Here is a 15,170-nt window from a genome sequence, read left to right as displayed (position 1 = left end):
TTAAAAAGTTTATCAGGTAATTTTCTTTCCTCTTTATGGGTAGAAAGTCAGCAGAGCCAACATGAAACCCCTCTGGGTAGAGTTTCTGTCATTCCTGTCTTTATCCCCTTATTCACCCCACCATTATTTTCCTGGAGAAAAAAAATTAAAAACTTGACCAATTGGTAAATATCTTATAAACACTTAGATTCTCTCAGCACGTCCTATATACGTAGAATTCTCTATAAAATGGGAAGTCACGGTGCCTTGAGTTTATGCAAAGCTTAATCATTTATAAAAATCATTACCTTTGATAACAGCTTATCAAATAGGCTGTCCATTATCGCTACAAGCTTGGCGGATATCTCAGCTATATGGTCATGGTAATCCTGCAATGAGAAACAACGCTTTAAGTTTTCTAAGACATGTCTCTAAATACTTAACCATTAAAGAATAGATTTCTAAGAGAAACTGGGTGGAAAGTACCTTGGTGATATGATCAAAATGCCTAAGCATGCTCCACTGCTTAGGGGGGAGGCGAGCTTCAAAGTGAGCCCGGACCACAGGGATGTAGTGCACAATCAGCTGCAGACACCTCGAGGACAGGGCTGGGGGCGCCGCGGAGCAGATGTGTAATGGAGAAACAAAGATATTAGTTGATTTAATTATGTTACCAAATTACATCAAGACTTTTGCAGTAATTATACAGATTCCGGTTTATTTCACAAATGAAAAGCACCATGGCAGAAGGCCATGAACATATATGCCTTCTAACTGGACCTGTTAGCAGGCAGAGGACACTGACACAGCTGCTTCTCCCCCCAAAGTACCTGTTGTTGGCTTAGTTTTCTGAGACAGGGTTTCTCTGTGTAGCCTTGGCTGTCCTGGACTCGCTCTGGAGACCAGGCTGGCCTCGAACTCACAGCAATCCACCTGCCTCTGCCTCCCGAGTGTTGGGATTACAGGCGTGCACCCGAGCCCAGCACCCAAAGTACTTTTTAATGCATATTTCCCCCAAATTATTTACACACATTCCATACAACTCGGAACAGTGGTAACTCCAAAGAAAACACACACACACACACACACACACACACACCACCAGCACCGTGCCAAAGCCCATCACAGAGAAGGCCAATGCAGCATCTGCCACTTTTACAGGTTCTTCTCCAGGCATAAAAGCATGATACAGAAGTGACATCATCCTAACACCTCAGTATAGGAATTAAATAGAAGAACTCATACCCAAATTCTTTGTAGTAATTGTTTTTAGTCCAACAACTTGCAATGCACCAGCTCCAAGAACTAACTGGCAACTTCTTGAATTGAAGTACTAACAAGGGAAGAAGGAAAACAATCACTCTGAGCAGTTCGTGAAAGCGCTAGCTGCCGCACAGGCACAAGTACACTCCTCCTCTACTCACCTCTCGTCACAAGCCATGGATTTATGTGCTAGCTGACTTTTTTATTTTTTAAGAAGAGGTCTCACTCTATGCTGCATGTTGGCCTGAACTCATTATGTACTGCAGGCTGGCAATTCTCCTGCCTCAGCCTCCCAAGTGCTGAGATTAAAAGTGCTTTCCAACAATGCTTGGCATCATGAATGTCCTTGTAAATGGAATTACAATCTACTTCTGCATTAATTAAAAGAGGAACAGGACAGGTATACTCAATATTGACTTCTGCTGGGGGAAAAACTGAGAAATCTAAAAATCAGGATTTTTTTTAAAGAAATTAATCTCTAATTTACATATACAAAAGCAATTCAGTTGCAATCACTCTTTTGCTAACGATCTGCTTCATTTTGTGTGTGTGGCTTGCCTGCGTTTGGTATGTGCACCATGTCCATGCCTGGGTCTCTGCAGGCAATGAGGAGGCGATGGGCCCCGAAGAACTGGGGTCACAGAGGCCCAGAGCCACGCATGGGCGCTGGAACTCAGCTGAGAGCTTCCTCAAGAGCAGCACGTGCTTTTAACCACTAAGCCACCTCTCTAGCCCTAGCTTCAGTCACTCAGTAAGTCCTGTCCTTCTCTGTACATGTTGTTCACATATGTGTGGTGCACGTGTGCCAAGTACGCTGAGGGCAGAGGGTGAGGTGGGAAGTGTCCACTATAGCTCTTCGTGTTCCTGCTGAGCAGGTTCTCCAGCTGAACCTGGAGCTCACTGATCCTAGATTCTCTAGCAAACGAGCTTGCCACACAAGTCCTTGTCTGTCTGCCAAGAGCTGGCGTAGAGGAGAGTCTCCAGGCCCACCCTGTTTTTATGGGACTCAAACTCTGGTCCTCACAGCTGCACAGCAAAGGCTCTCTCCACTGAGAGCTCTCTTCACCACGGAAAATCCTATTTTCAAAGGTTTAAAGAATATTTCTTGATAAACAAATTTTCTCAATGGACAAAGTTACTGATAATTTAGAGGTCTGAAAGAATAAAGCACCCTGCTAACCTATAGGCCACTGCTGTCAGGAGGCCAGGTAGGCCACTGCTGTCAGGAGGCCAGGTAGGCCACTGCAGACTTTCACCTCCTTCTGTTTGCCCAGATCCTCCAGCCTTGGCCTCGGCTCTGCAGCAGAACACCAGCGGTAGCTGAATGGCTCCCTCACCTCCTAAAGCCACCCCCCTCTTCCTTTGCTGCTTTACCCCAGCCCCCAAGTACAGCAGGCCCTCCTTGCCAACCCACAGGCCCCTCGAGAGCAGGCAGGCTCCCTGAAAATCCTCACTTCTCCCTGTTACTCCAGACCCAACCCCCCAGTCTCATCCGAGCTCCACAGTAAGACCTTCTGGGGTGACCGCTTCACTGTGTACCCCCATTCCAAGGACACTATACAAGCGGATCCTGGAACACTCTGCTCTCCTCCCTCCTGTGAGACCTTCAGATCCAAGCCTGTCCCCATCCCAATACACACAAACCTGGGAACCCCAGTGGCCAATCTATCCCGTCCACAGAAAATTTCCTACCAGGGAACACACAGCCACCAAGCTCTCCTGAAACCCAGAGAGGAAACAGAAACCAAGTCACAAAACGCACCCCCAAAGACAAAACCAGATTATCAGCAATCCCAGATGCCTATAGGCCAGTGTTAAAACAATCAGTAACAGGCAGAACACTGTCTCCACTTAGAGGCCAGCAGCCTACCACAGCAGGCGCTGAGTGTTCCAACTCAACCGAAGCACAAGAAAAAGACCTTAAAACAACCTATATGAATATATAATAGAGATCTGTAAATAGAAAATGAATAAATCTCTTAAAGAAATCCAATGGAAGGAGACAATTAAAACTGTTTTATACCTGAAAATAGAAATAGAATCAATAAAGAAAGCCCAAACTGAGGGAACTCTAGAAATGAAAAATTTAGAAGTAACACAGTAACTACAAAGGCAAGCCTCACCAACAGAATGCACGAGATGGAAGAGACTCTCAGCCACTGAAGACACAACAGAGGTTAAAGAAATGTTAAAGAAAATGTTAAACATAAAAAAAATTCCTGACACAAAACATCCAGGAAATCTGAGACAAATCTGAGACCAAATCTAAGAAAAATAAAAATAGAAGATGATTCCCAGTTAAAAGGCCCAGAAAATATTTTCAACAAAATCATAAAAGAAAGTTTTACTAACCCAAAAAAGACATGCCTATCCAAATTACCTAAAAGAATATCCAAATTATCAAAATCAGAAATGAAAAGGAGAACATAACAGATAGTGAGAAAATCTAGAGGATCGTAAGGACATACTTCAAAACCCAGTAGTCTACAAAACTGGAAAATCTAAGAGAGATAATTTTCTCAATAAATACCACTTACTAAAACTAAATCAAGATCAAAGCAGCAGTTTAAATAGATCTATACCTAGTGAAATAGAAGCAGCCATTAGAAGTCTCCCAACCCAACAAAGCCCTGGGCCAGATGGTTTTAACACAGAATTCTACCAGATTTTCAGAGTTAATGCAAATACTCCTCAAATTATTTCACAAAATAAGAACAGAAGAATCACTGCCCAATTAGTTTTGTGGTCATAGTAACCCTGATACCCAAACCACATAAAGACTCAATAAAGTTAGAGAATTACAGACCAATTTCCTATGAACATAGATTTATTAAAAAAAAAAAAAATCAAGAAAATACTTCCCAGCATACTATAAGAAAACATCAGGGCTGGAGAGATGGCTCAGCAGTTAAGAGCACTGTCTGCTCTTCCAGAGGTCCTGAGTTCAATTCCCAGCAACCACACGGTGGCTCACAGCCATCTATCTACTGGGATCTGATGCCCTCTTCTGGCCTGCAGATATACATGCAGAAAGAACACTCATCTACATAAAATAAGTAAATCTTTGAAAAAAAATTCTAAAATAAAAAAGAAACATCAAAGAGATCACCCACCATAGGCTTCATCCCAGAGACCTATGAAAACCAAATACTACTTGTCTTTAACAGAATAACAACAAACACAAGCTGTGTTAGAATGGGCAGTCGCCATATTCTGGTACACTCATGAGTAAATAGCTCTAAATGAGTTGTCTCCAGCAAACCCATCCCCTCAGAGCTTCGGGAACCCCACAGAAGAGGAGGCAAAAAGAGGGAAGACACCAGAAAAACAACCTCTTCTCCATCTACTGTGCAAAAGCACATATGAGCTCTGCATGCCAGCCACTGTCAACTCTATGGAGAAGAGTTCAGTTCCACCTTCCCTTCTTGGTGCCAGTAACTCAGCCTCCTATCTCTGGCTTTCTGCCTTTCTCCCAGAACTATTTTAAAGAGGGTGCGGAGAAGTCTGTCTACCACTAAGCACATTGCTTATATATATCCAGGAGCCTTCTCCCATACCTGCCTCAATATGGGAAGTACTTTAGGGGATTAAAATCTGCCCTGCCCCAGGTTAACTAAGGCTATTTTAAAGTTAAAAAAAAAAAAAAAGCACATATGACCTCACAGGGACAACACGGGTCTACACCAAGTCCTCTATGTACCCGTTACAGCTTTCCTGTCAGCGTTTTATAGGACTCCTGCGTGTGTGAATGAGCGGCCTCTGACTCTGGGATTTCTTTTCGCCTCTGTTGGTTTGCCTTGTCCAACTTCACTATAGTAATTTTTGTTTTATCTTGTTTTATTTTGTTATGTTTTGTTGTTATCTCTCGTAACTCTGTTCTTTTCTAATGAGAGAGTGGATGTGGATGGGAAGAGAGGGGCAGACGGAGGGGAAACTGTGATCATGACAAATTATATGAGAAAGACTCTATTTTTGAATAAAGGAGGGATAAGCCTTTGTTCATAGTAGCACATAAAAATATTTGCTAATATAAAATAGCTAGAATGATAGTTCTGGAAGAACGATGTCAAGAGCAATCCCCTGACTTCAGTGAGTCCCTAACATGCATTTAAAAGCAGTTCGTGCCTCTGGTCTGAGAGAGTTGAGTCATGCCCAGAAGCTTCCTGTCTCATCTCTCACTAGCAGCTCTCTGGATGTTAGGCCACGTGAGCACACACACGTGTGCACCTCACACATATGCACACACTGAATGTGAAGTGGACAAAACATGATGGACATCACAAAACTCCTACCCTAAGAATAACTTGGTAAGTGTCTTCAAAGTTAAAGATTAGCTATGCCCAACGAATGAGCTCTTCAAACTATTTTCCCAATGAATGGGTAACGCTGTACACACCTTTAACAAATCTGTCAGGCGAGTGAGCATGTCAGTAGTGACGGATGGGATGTTGTCCACACACTGGCAATATTCAAGGATGATTCTTATTAACAGCAAGACAGTTCTAGAAAAAAAGGATAACCAACAGACACTCATCAAGGAAAGTCAAATAACCATCAGTACAAAATACCTATGAAGATAAACCACTCTAGACAGCATAAGTTCAGAGTCAGCAAAAAGAAACTAGCAATCAATGCCTTGAACACTTTGTGTTGTAGAAACACCATTCTCTTTATGGTATTCTGTTGTTTTGGGTTTGTTTTGTTGTTGTTGGTTGGTTTGGGTTTTTATTTTTTTTGTTTGTTTGGTTGATTGGTTGGTTGGTTGTTGTTTTTGAGATTTGTTTGTATTTTATGTGAATGGGTATTTTGCGTATGTGTATGTCTGTGCAACACATGCATGAAGTGCCCACTTGGGCCAGAAGAGGCAAACCAGAAACACTGAGAAAAGAGACTAGCCAGTGGATCTGATTACTCAGGTAAACTTTAGTTTACTAGCTCTTGAATTAATAGAGAAGCTAGTCCAGATTTTCTTAGTGAGATGAAAAAGAATCTATAATGCTGTAAGGAGAACATAATGTCCTAGGAAGTTTACTGAGTGGTCACAAAATGGTCTCCAAAAGTAATAAATTATCAGTTTAATAGCAGAACATGTGACAAATAGAAAAGATACATTATTGTAGGTTAAGTACAAATGAAATTAAGGGGGAAAGAACAAGTTATTAAAAGACATCTAAATTCACTCAGCTGTTTCTACAGGATATTAAGAACTAAAATTCAAGAGAAGCATTTAGCCTTTGAAACTCATCTGGGAGGCCATGTTAGCAGAGTCGGCCTTCCATGGTATGAGTCTTTTAGAATCTTCCCTCAGAAGATGCATTAGTCCTCCCTTTAGCCAGGCAGTTTAGTCTTTTTTGACAACAGTCTCTTTTCCTGAAGAGCCAGGAAACAAGCCAAGGGGGACCGTTTTCGTCAAGCACATGAACCGTAGCTAGGTAACAAATCAATAAAGACAGAAATTACACTTCAATTGAAGGGATGAGACTACAGAGGGTTGAAAACAGCTTCATCCTCCCAGAGACAAGCAAGGGTTCCAAAGAATGAAAAGGAGGATTGCTCTAAGTCTATGTACTCCAGCAACTTCCAGGTGACCGCGAAGAAGCGTCCAGCCTAGGCACTTGCACGGTGCAGAACTCAGAGACAATACTACAGTCATGACAAGGCACTGCTTCTTTACGGAGGAGACAGCTATTTCAGAACACAGTGACAAGCAAACACAGTACTTATATTGTTCAATGCTTTAAAGACCATGGTGTGCTTAAAATTTCATAAATGGTATGCACTACACATGATGGTGTTTCCAGTTAACTTGAATCAGGATGTATTTATTGACAAAACAGAAAAAGACCTAATGACTCCAATGACAATGGTGAACTGTGTTAAATGATACATAGAACTGTTTCCACATTTTGTGAGTTCTACTGTCTATGCCTACAACTACTGTGCGACACTACACACTAAGAGGGCTGTGGAGGAAAAGCAGCCAGAGCCGGGTGGTAATAATGGTACCAGGCAGCTGCTACATGGGCTGGTTCACACAACACTTCCTATTGCACAGGAGAATTGGGGTCTTTCTGTGGAGCCAGCGGAGTCCTTAATGGATAAAGTATACTACAGAATAATAGAAAATAAAAGAGCAATCATAAGATTCCTCTTAAATATTTTACAGCTTTTAAAATTGTTACTACAAAATTTGCAGTTCACTCCAAGGGAGAACTGGAAGACCAGCTCCAAAGAGATGTGCGCTCCTCACCCGACAACGGCGTACTGGTGCCCCCCAACAACAAGGACTTCAGCTGGTTTCCTTTCTTCTGTAGCTAGAAAACAAAGCAAACAAAAAAGATAGGGCACAAGATGAAACCAATTACTGGAGAAAAAATGAAAATGGCAGCTGGTGTTTAGAAGCCAGACTAACCCACTTGTTTGAGAAGCTATCCGGGCTAAAGGAGCAGACTGGCTTTAGAGTTACATTTAGATTGGAGTCCTGCTGAAACTTTTTACAGTTACACTACCCGGCTCTCGGGGTGACTGACCACAGGAACAATGGCCATCAAGTGCCTACCTTCTGGACCTAGTACCCAGTGGGTCAGTCAGTCAGTTTGCGCTTTTGGTTTTGGTTTTGAGTTAGAATTAGCTCAGAGGCATTTCACCTGGCTTCTTTTCATTATTAACATTAGCCCTTAAAGACTTCAACTCAAGAGGTTAATTTTCAGCATGTGATATTTCTTACACTATGAAACAAAATTCAACATATTAAGGTAAAATGGAAAAATAAACTACATCACTTTTCTGAATCAGGCAAAATAGCTTAGCCAAGGAATATTGTACTTTTCCTAAGTGTCAAGTTTCTGAACACTTAAACGAAATATTTATTTCCTCTTTTCTGTCATGCAAAGAAAGCAAGTTCAGTTTGAATGTAAGTCTGCTTGTTGTGTGATGGCAAGCAATTTCTTAATTAACTCTCTTCTGCACAGAAGCGGCACAGCAGAGCAGGTAAGAGAAACATCCTCCTGTCAGTTTAGTTTGCCTGCTCTCCCATTTCTTCCCAGCTCTTTAACTCTGAACTGCTTGTGTAACTGTGCTGTGCTCCAGAGTCCATTATTGGTTAAGTAGCCTACTTTGTGGCCCATCGATGAGATGCCATGTACAAACTGCTTACTACGATGCCTAGAACCAAGCAAGCACTCAGCGTTAGCTGCTGACTAGCTGTCACTCTCCTGGTGCCCAAATCACTACCTAGTGAGTCAGTGATCACACAATGGACAGAGGCATGGCAACCCAAGCTCCCTCGTCATGAGCACCAGGAAATCCTAACTAACAGTTCTAAAAGCATATACTGATGTTGTTCAGCAAGGAGGACACAGAGGGACAGAGGCAGAAGCGAAGTGCATAGAAAACTTCTCCCACAAGAGCCTCCAAAGAAGTCACAGAACTGTGTCCACTTTCTAGGAAAAGAAATACATGGCTAATAAAATCATTCTATATTTATAACTTTCATTTAAAAACCATTTTGTTGGCATAAAGCAGAATTCAAAGAGTATAAGCCGTTCACGGAGAGAAAGCATGCCCTAGCCATCAATATAAAGCTGGAGGAACACATACCTGCTGGCTTTTTTTCAGGTAACGCTATCTTCCCATCTGCTATAGAATCCACAAGATCCTGAAATTCTGCAGGAACATCAGCTTGCTTCCAACGCTCATTGTCTAAGAGGAGGCTGTTCAGAAGGAAAAGGAAAGGAAGGTGAACCTTAGTACTAACACTTCAGTAACATTCTCTTAGCTAAAAGGGAAGGAAGAAGGGCCCAGCAAGCTGACAATACTTAAGTACTTAAGTCCTGACGAACTGGGCCCACCCTACTAACAAAACTTATATATTTTTCCAAAGCATTTTCTATCTCTTAGCTTAGGCAAAATCAGCAGAGAAAGCAATTTAGTGAGAATCACACACTGGCTGAGGATCAGTAGAGGATACACATCCCAACTGAAAGGTGAGGAAAGGTGACCTCACTTTGGCACTCTGAGAAGGGAGCACAGAACAGGCATGGTGCTACCTGAGCTTGGTCCGCCTCTCTTCATGAAACCTGCTCACAAACTTATTGGCTTGGCTCTGAAGGGCCCCGAGAAGTGACGTGCTCTTCCTCCCACAGATCTGCTCAGTGTCCACAATGAACGCCTCTATTAGTCTCGAGAGGGCTATGAACTCTGTGGAATTTAACTTTTCAAGGAAACCATCCTAAGTTTTAAAAATATCAAACCATGACAACAGTTAGTGTAACACTAGAAATGTATGAGCTATAAAACTGACTTGGCTTAATAACTGTTAATGCTATTTTTATTTTCCTAATATGTTAGTTGTATCTTATTAGTTATATTTATGATTAAAACACTTATTTATACTTTAACTGAAATTTCCTAATCCTTTAGATCCATAACCTGAAGAAGCTGAGGATTTCTAAAGTTGGCTCTTGTCACTTTATAACTGACACAGTAAATGAGTCCACGTTACCCTACTTCTCTTTCTCCCACCCCCACATCCTCCACCCTCCCCCCCCAACCCCCATCCGCCCCACACACACAGGGTCTCTCTGTGTTATCTTGGCTGTCCTAGACTCACTTTGGAGACCAGGCTGGCCTTGAACTCAAGAGATCCAACCGCCTCTGCCTCTCCAAGTGCTGGGATTACAGGCATGCGCTACCACACCTGGCTTAAATAAACCTTTTAAATAAACAGTAATTTTGGGGGGGAAAAGGCTCAATGCGTTTCTCTTATCTAATTATTTGACATCTCAGTAGCTCCTTAGAAGACCACAGCAGTAATACTACCAACTGTTAAAATGCTAAAACTGTGACAGAGCGTAGGTAAAGATCCATGTAACTTGGACCTCTAAATTCACACTTTGCATAAACAGAAAATTCTCCAAGGCTTTATGAAAATAAAATACCTTTGCTCTTGACATGAGAAATTTGACAGCTCGGTCGTGGCATATATCTGAAGCACTACACAATAACTCCTGGATGTTACTTGCTAATTTTCCTAACTCCAAGTCAGTTAATTTCATGTCTTCACTGACTCTGAAAATGATAAAATAAGATTTGGTCAGGAAACACAGTATTCTCCACACATTATATATCAAAGAACAGGACAAAGGGCTATAAAATTCACATTTCCTAAGTTTTAATGATGCTCGAAGTAACATTATGTAAGAATAATTTTCTTTGCTGTACTAAGCTCACGTTCCAACTGGAAAATCTGCAGACATTAGAGCAGAAAACCCATTGTGTGGCTTGGGTGCAGAGAGGGGCTGCACACATGCACTCAGGGGAGCAGTGGAAGGCCGCGGGAGGAGGATGGCACTGCACAACAAGCAGGCTCTTCCCCTATGATTATAACTTAGTGGCTGAGTACTTACTGAACTGAAGTGCTCAACACTGGAAAGATAAACAGACCGCTGGCCTCAAGGAAACTGCATTAAACAGTTGTGTTTATATTTTGGAGGGGAATGCAAGATTCGAGTATTTATAAATATTTCCATTCAAGAATCACATTGTAAGGGCCACTAATTCTATGCCAGCAGTTCAGTTTAGTGTCATCATGAGCCAAGTTAAGTGTCTATCTCATTTATAACCCTTTCAACTGAATGTGACAGTTTTCAAAGACATTACTATCAGGCTCTGGCGTGTATTACTTTGAAGCCACCTACCACTCTAACTGGGCTAAGATATTGAAGAGAGTTATCACTTATTATCCCTCAAAAATCATAACATCAATAAACCTACTTACTAGGGCCTTAAAATAATGGCAGAGTTAATAGTCTTAAAGTAGTCTCAAAATAGTCTTGTACAATTCTTATACTGCGGTAGGCGGACTCAGACCCTCGGTAGTGTAAGTGACCTACACACAGCTGCAAGAGTAAGAGACTAAGACTAAAACCCAGAATTGGTCTCTAATTGATTAAACTTCCTCTGTGTCGTCATTTCAAGGGGGTGGGGCTGGGGTGGGTGCGTAGATATGGTCGATGCAAATGGAGCCAGAGAGCAACCTTTGGTTTCCTTCCTCAGGACCCTTGGCCTTGCTTGTAAAGACACAGCCTCTCACTGGCTCAGCAAGTAGGGCTGGCTGGCAGGCCGGCACCGCCCCAGCCTGGAGGTTAGTCACACATCAGCACTGCCAGCGTTTACCTCTGTTCCTGTAGAGAACGCAAGGTCCTCTTTAAACTGTTACCTTCAGCACTCAAACCACTTACTCTATTTAGTCTAGTACTAACACCAGCTCCAGCAAAAATGTTCACTTACAAAGTTCAAATTTACTGTTGAAGTAAGGTCTTGTCTCCTGAAGGATTAATAATATTTGCCATGTAACAGAATCACTAAGGAACTAGAAACTCTTGGCAATGTGCTACTAACTCACAAAGACAAATAGAAAATAATAAATAAAAACAAGTTTTTAAATAGTGCAGTGACCTAATCAAAAGTGTGAATGAGCCAGGCATGGTGGTGCACACCTGTAATCCCAGCACTCGGGAGGCAGAGGCAGGTAGATCACCATGAGCTCGAGGCCAGCCTGGTCTACAAAGCGAGTCCAGGACAGCCAAGGCCACACAGAGAAACCCTGTCTCAAAACAAACAAATAAAACAAAAGTGTGATTGTTTTAAATCTTGTTTAATTAGCTGTAATTTTTCTTTGGGAAAGATTTTTGTCTAATTGCTTTTAATTTCCCAGTCATTTCTCCTTTGAGCTGCAAAGCCCTCAGGTATCTGTGTACAGGCTGAACACAGGCGCGGCCATCTGCAGTGCCTCCTTGTCACCCTACGGTAATATGTAGTGAGGGAAAGCCAGAGAAAACACTAAAAATTAAGTAAAGCACACTGAAGACAAGAAAGGAAGAGGAGGAAGAGCAACTACGAAGCTGGTTTAAGGCTTTCAAACGTCAAAACAAGCTGCTAGCTGGCCTTCAATATTTGTTCTCTCCACTGCCACAGCAGCAGCTCCAACTAGCTAGATTCTCAAGCTCTGTTACAGAGAGTCGTATGTAATGTCCTAGCCTCTAGTGTGTAGCTGACAGGAAAGTACAAATTCTAGACATGTTCGTAAAAGAAGCTGGAGAGTGAACCCAGGGCCTCCCTCAGGCTAGATCAGCACTCTACCACTGCAGCAGGTATGGTGCTTTCTAGCAGAAACAGAAAGATAACTGCTAGTATCTGAGGATTTGATTCATGGCAGGAGTGGAGCCACATGCACGACAGTAAAGAGACGGCGTTTAGATAAATGGGCTCGGTCTAAAGGGTCTCTGTCTACACGGGAAGAGAATCTTGCATGATACACAAAAACAATTACAAGAAACTGCCAATCTAATTGTGAATGGACAGCTTTAAAGTTATTTTTTTCACCAAAAAGACCTCAACTATAAATGAAGTGAGAATCCAAAAAGTGCAATAGGAGTGGACAGCAGACATGTGTGCTTACTCAAACAACTGTAGGAAGTCATTAAGAAAAAAACTAATGGAAAAGTGAGCAAAGGCCTTCTATGTGCATTTGATAGGAGAAACTAATGAAACAATTAGCATAAGAAAAGGTGCTCTCCTACCAATCACCAGGAAAATAAAAAATCTAAACTACTACACCTGTGGCATATACTCCAAAATGGCCAACATGGAGAAGATGAACAAATGGTGAGAGTGAGGAACTGACACAACAGGAACTCTTCCTGGCAAGATTCTAAGTGCGTGCAACTGTGCATCAGACTAAATGAACCTAGAGAATCTTCCTTCTGCTTTTACAACACTGATTGGATATACATGAGGCCTGACCTTCTGCCCGTCTTTTCTTCTTCAACTATGACCTTAACTGAGCATGCCCAGTAGTGTGTATTTTAAAGTAAATACACTCAGAAATGCGCCAGCCCAGAGTATCTTCCCATATGAACATGTATAGGCTTTCCAAATAAATTCCTCATCCTTTTTTTTTTCTTTTTTACTTTAAGAGTGTGCCATTTTGAAACACTGCTCTGCTGACTGCAGGCAATAGAATTTTCCTTCATCCTTGTATGTTAGCTGAGCTCAGCTGTTCACTCACCAAAATATGAGCCCATTACGTTCAGTGATTGTATATTGGGGTGTGTGTGTGTGTGTGTGTGTGTGTGTGTGTGTGTGTGTGTGTGTGTGTGTGTGTGTGTGTGTGTGTGTGTATTCCTGGCGTCTATATGTGCACATATATTTTCCAACATAAGTTTGCAGCATGGGCATCAAAGATGTTGATGAGTTAGGAGCTAAGGATTTAACTCTGTGGCAAGAGTTTGTGCATAATATATACAAGAACCAGTAACAATCCATGTACCCACCAAAGGGTGGGGCAGTGAGAATCACTAAAACTGGAGACAACCGCAAAGTTTATCAATAGTAGAATTGTAATGTCCTAGATACAATTTTATACGCAAATATTCACTACATGAAGATATCACACATATAATACTGAAGGAAAAAGAATCAGATAACACAAAAGTGTAGTTCTACTATAAACAGCTAAAACTAACGCAACAACAACAACAACACACACACACACACATATACATACCGACATATACACCGTGCCCAGAGGGACCTCATATTTTACTTAAGATGAGTTTGTTACACTTTTCCTTCCTACCAAAACAATACCTGAACTGCACAGACCACTAATAGTTCTTTTCCTTTTTGGTTTTTTGCAACAGGATTCGCTGTCCTGGACTCACACTTTGTAGACAAGGCAGCGATCTGCCTGCCTCTGCCGCCCAGAGGACCAGGATGGCTTTAATGACTCACTGCAAGATGGAACTGGATTAGAGCAGGAGAGGGACGAGCAGATTTTCTAGAGAGCTGAGGCTGCTCCGTTTCTTGATCTGATCGGTGAGTCCATCTCCCTTTTCATTCTGCACTAGCTATTTGAGATGAACTTACAATCTGCCCATTTTCCCACATGTGCACTGTACACTAATTAAACATTTTTAAAAAAGGTGTGAAACAAAACAAAGTAAGGAGAGCGGCGTTCCTCTGCACTGCTGGGTAGAGATGGTACATGCTGGAACACAGAGCACCTCAGATGCAAATGGAAGTCACAGAGTGAGGGCACAGGAGCTGCCCTCTCAGGTGAAGATCTTCTAACTCTGAAATGTTTCAATAAATAAATAAAACCAGATATTGTTTAAGATATAGAATTTGTTAATGGTGCTCTTTTGAAACAGTCTCATTGTATCTCTGACTCTCAAGGAATTTTTTATGTAGACCAGGCTAGCTTTGAACTCAGAGATTCACCTGTCTCTGCTTCCCAGGTTCTGGGATTAAAGGTGTGCATCACCATGCCCAATCAAGATACAGAATTTTAATATAGATCTTAATAGCAATAACTAGTAAATATAAAAATATTAGCCTAAACACAAGCAAAACCTATTTACTAATGCAGTTCAGGTATTGTTTTGGTAGGAAGGAAAAGTGTAACAAACTCATCTCAAGTAAAAATATGAGGTCCCGCTGGGCATGGTGGCACACGCCTGTAATCCTAGCACTAGGGGGATCTCTGTGAGTTCAAGACCAGGCTGATCTACAAAGCAAGTCCAAGACAGCCAAGGCTACACAGAAAAAAACTGTCTGAAAAAACCAAAAAAGAAAAAAATATGTGAATTCCATGAGGTGTGGACCACAGGTTGGTTTAAGTGTAAAAATCAGTACTAAATCTTATTACTCTTAACAATTAAATCCAAACTATGTGCTCAAACAGAAAGCATTTGTGGGTTTTATCTTTTCAGATACAAGCTATTACAGGGACACCTGCTGAACTTCAGACTGTGATCTATATAGATTAGACGGTAATAACTTATCCATTTAATTTAACTGTTATAGTAACTGGATTGTGTAAAAGAATGGTCTGGTTTAGCAACTATACGCTCTGTTATCTGAAA

General features: G+C 41.7%; 1 protein-coding gene across 4 annotated transcripts in view; it reads right to left on the bottom strand.

Annotated features, from left to right (window-relative positions):
* The window catches only part of VPS54 (VPS54 subunit of GARP complex), an 81,471-nt gene that overhangs the window by 9,698 nt on the left and 56,603 nt on the right, over nucleotides 1–15,170 (bottom strand). For all 4 annotated transcript variants that reach the window (XM_084799546.1, XM_084799545.1, XM_084799548.1 and 1 more), the window contains exons 13-20: nucleotides 10,182–10,311; nucleotides 9,291–9,472; nucleotides 8,842–8,954; nucleotides 7,493–7,556; nucleotides 5,639–5,744; nucleotides 1,225–1,312; nucleotides 466–587; nucleotides 288–368 (exon numbers count right to left, since the gene is read on the bottom strand). In XM_084799546.1, coding sequence (XP_084655672.1) covers nucleotides 288–368; nucleotides 466–587; nucleotides 1,225–1,312; nucleotides 5,639–5,744; nucleotides 7,493–7,556; nucleotides 8,842–8,954; nucleotides 9,291–9,472; nucleotides 10,182–10,311 — 886 coding nt within the window. The remainder of the gene's footprint in view (nucleotides 1–287; nucleotides 369–465; nucleotides 588–1,224; nucleotides 1,313–5,638; nucleotides 5,745–7,492; nucleotides 7,557–8,841; nucleotides 8,955–9,290; nucleotides 9,473–10,181; nucleotides 10,312–15,170) is intronic.

This window comes from Acomys minous, assembly GCF_964271855.1.
Source record: "Acomys minous genome assembly, chromosome: 10".
Taxonomy (NCBI): domain Eukaryota; kingdom Metazoa; phylum Chordata; class Mammalia; order Rodentia; family Muridae; genus Acomys; species Acomys minous.
The sequence above is the reverse complement of the archived record's forward strand: the minus strand, read 5'-3'. Positions and strand labels throughout refer to the sequence as shown.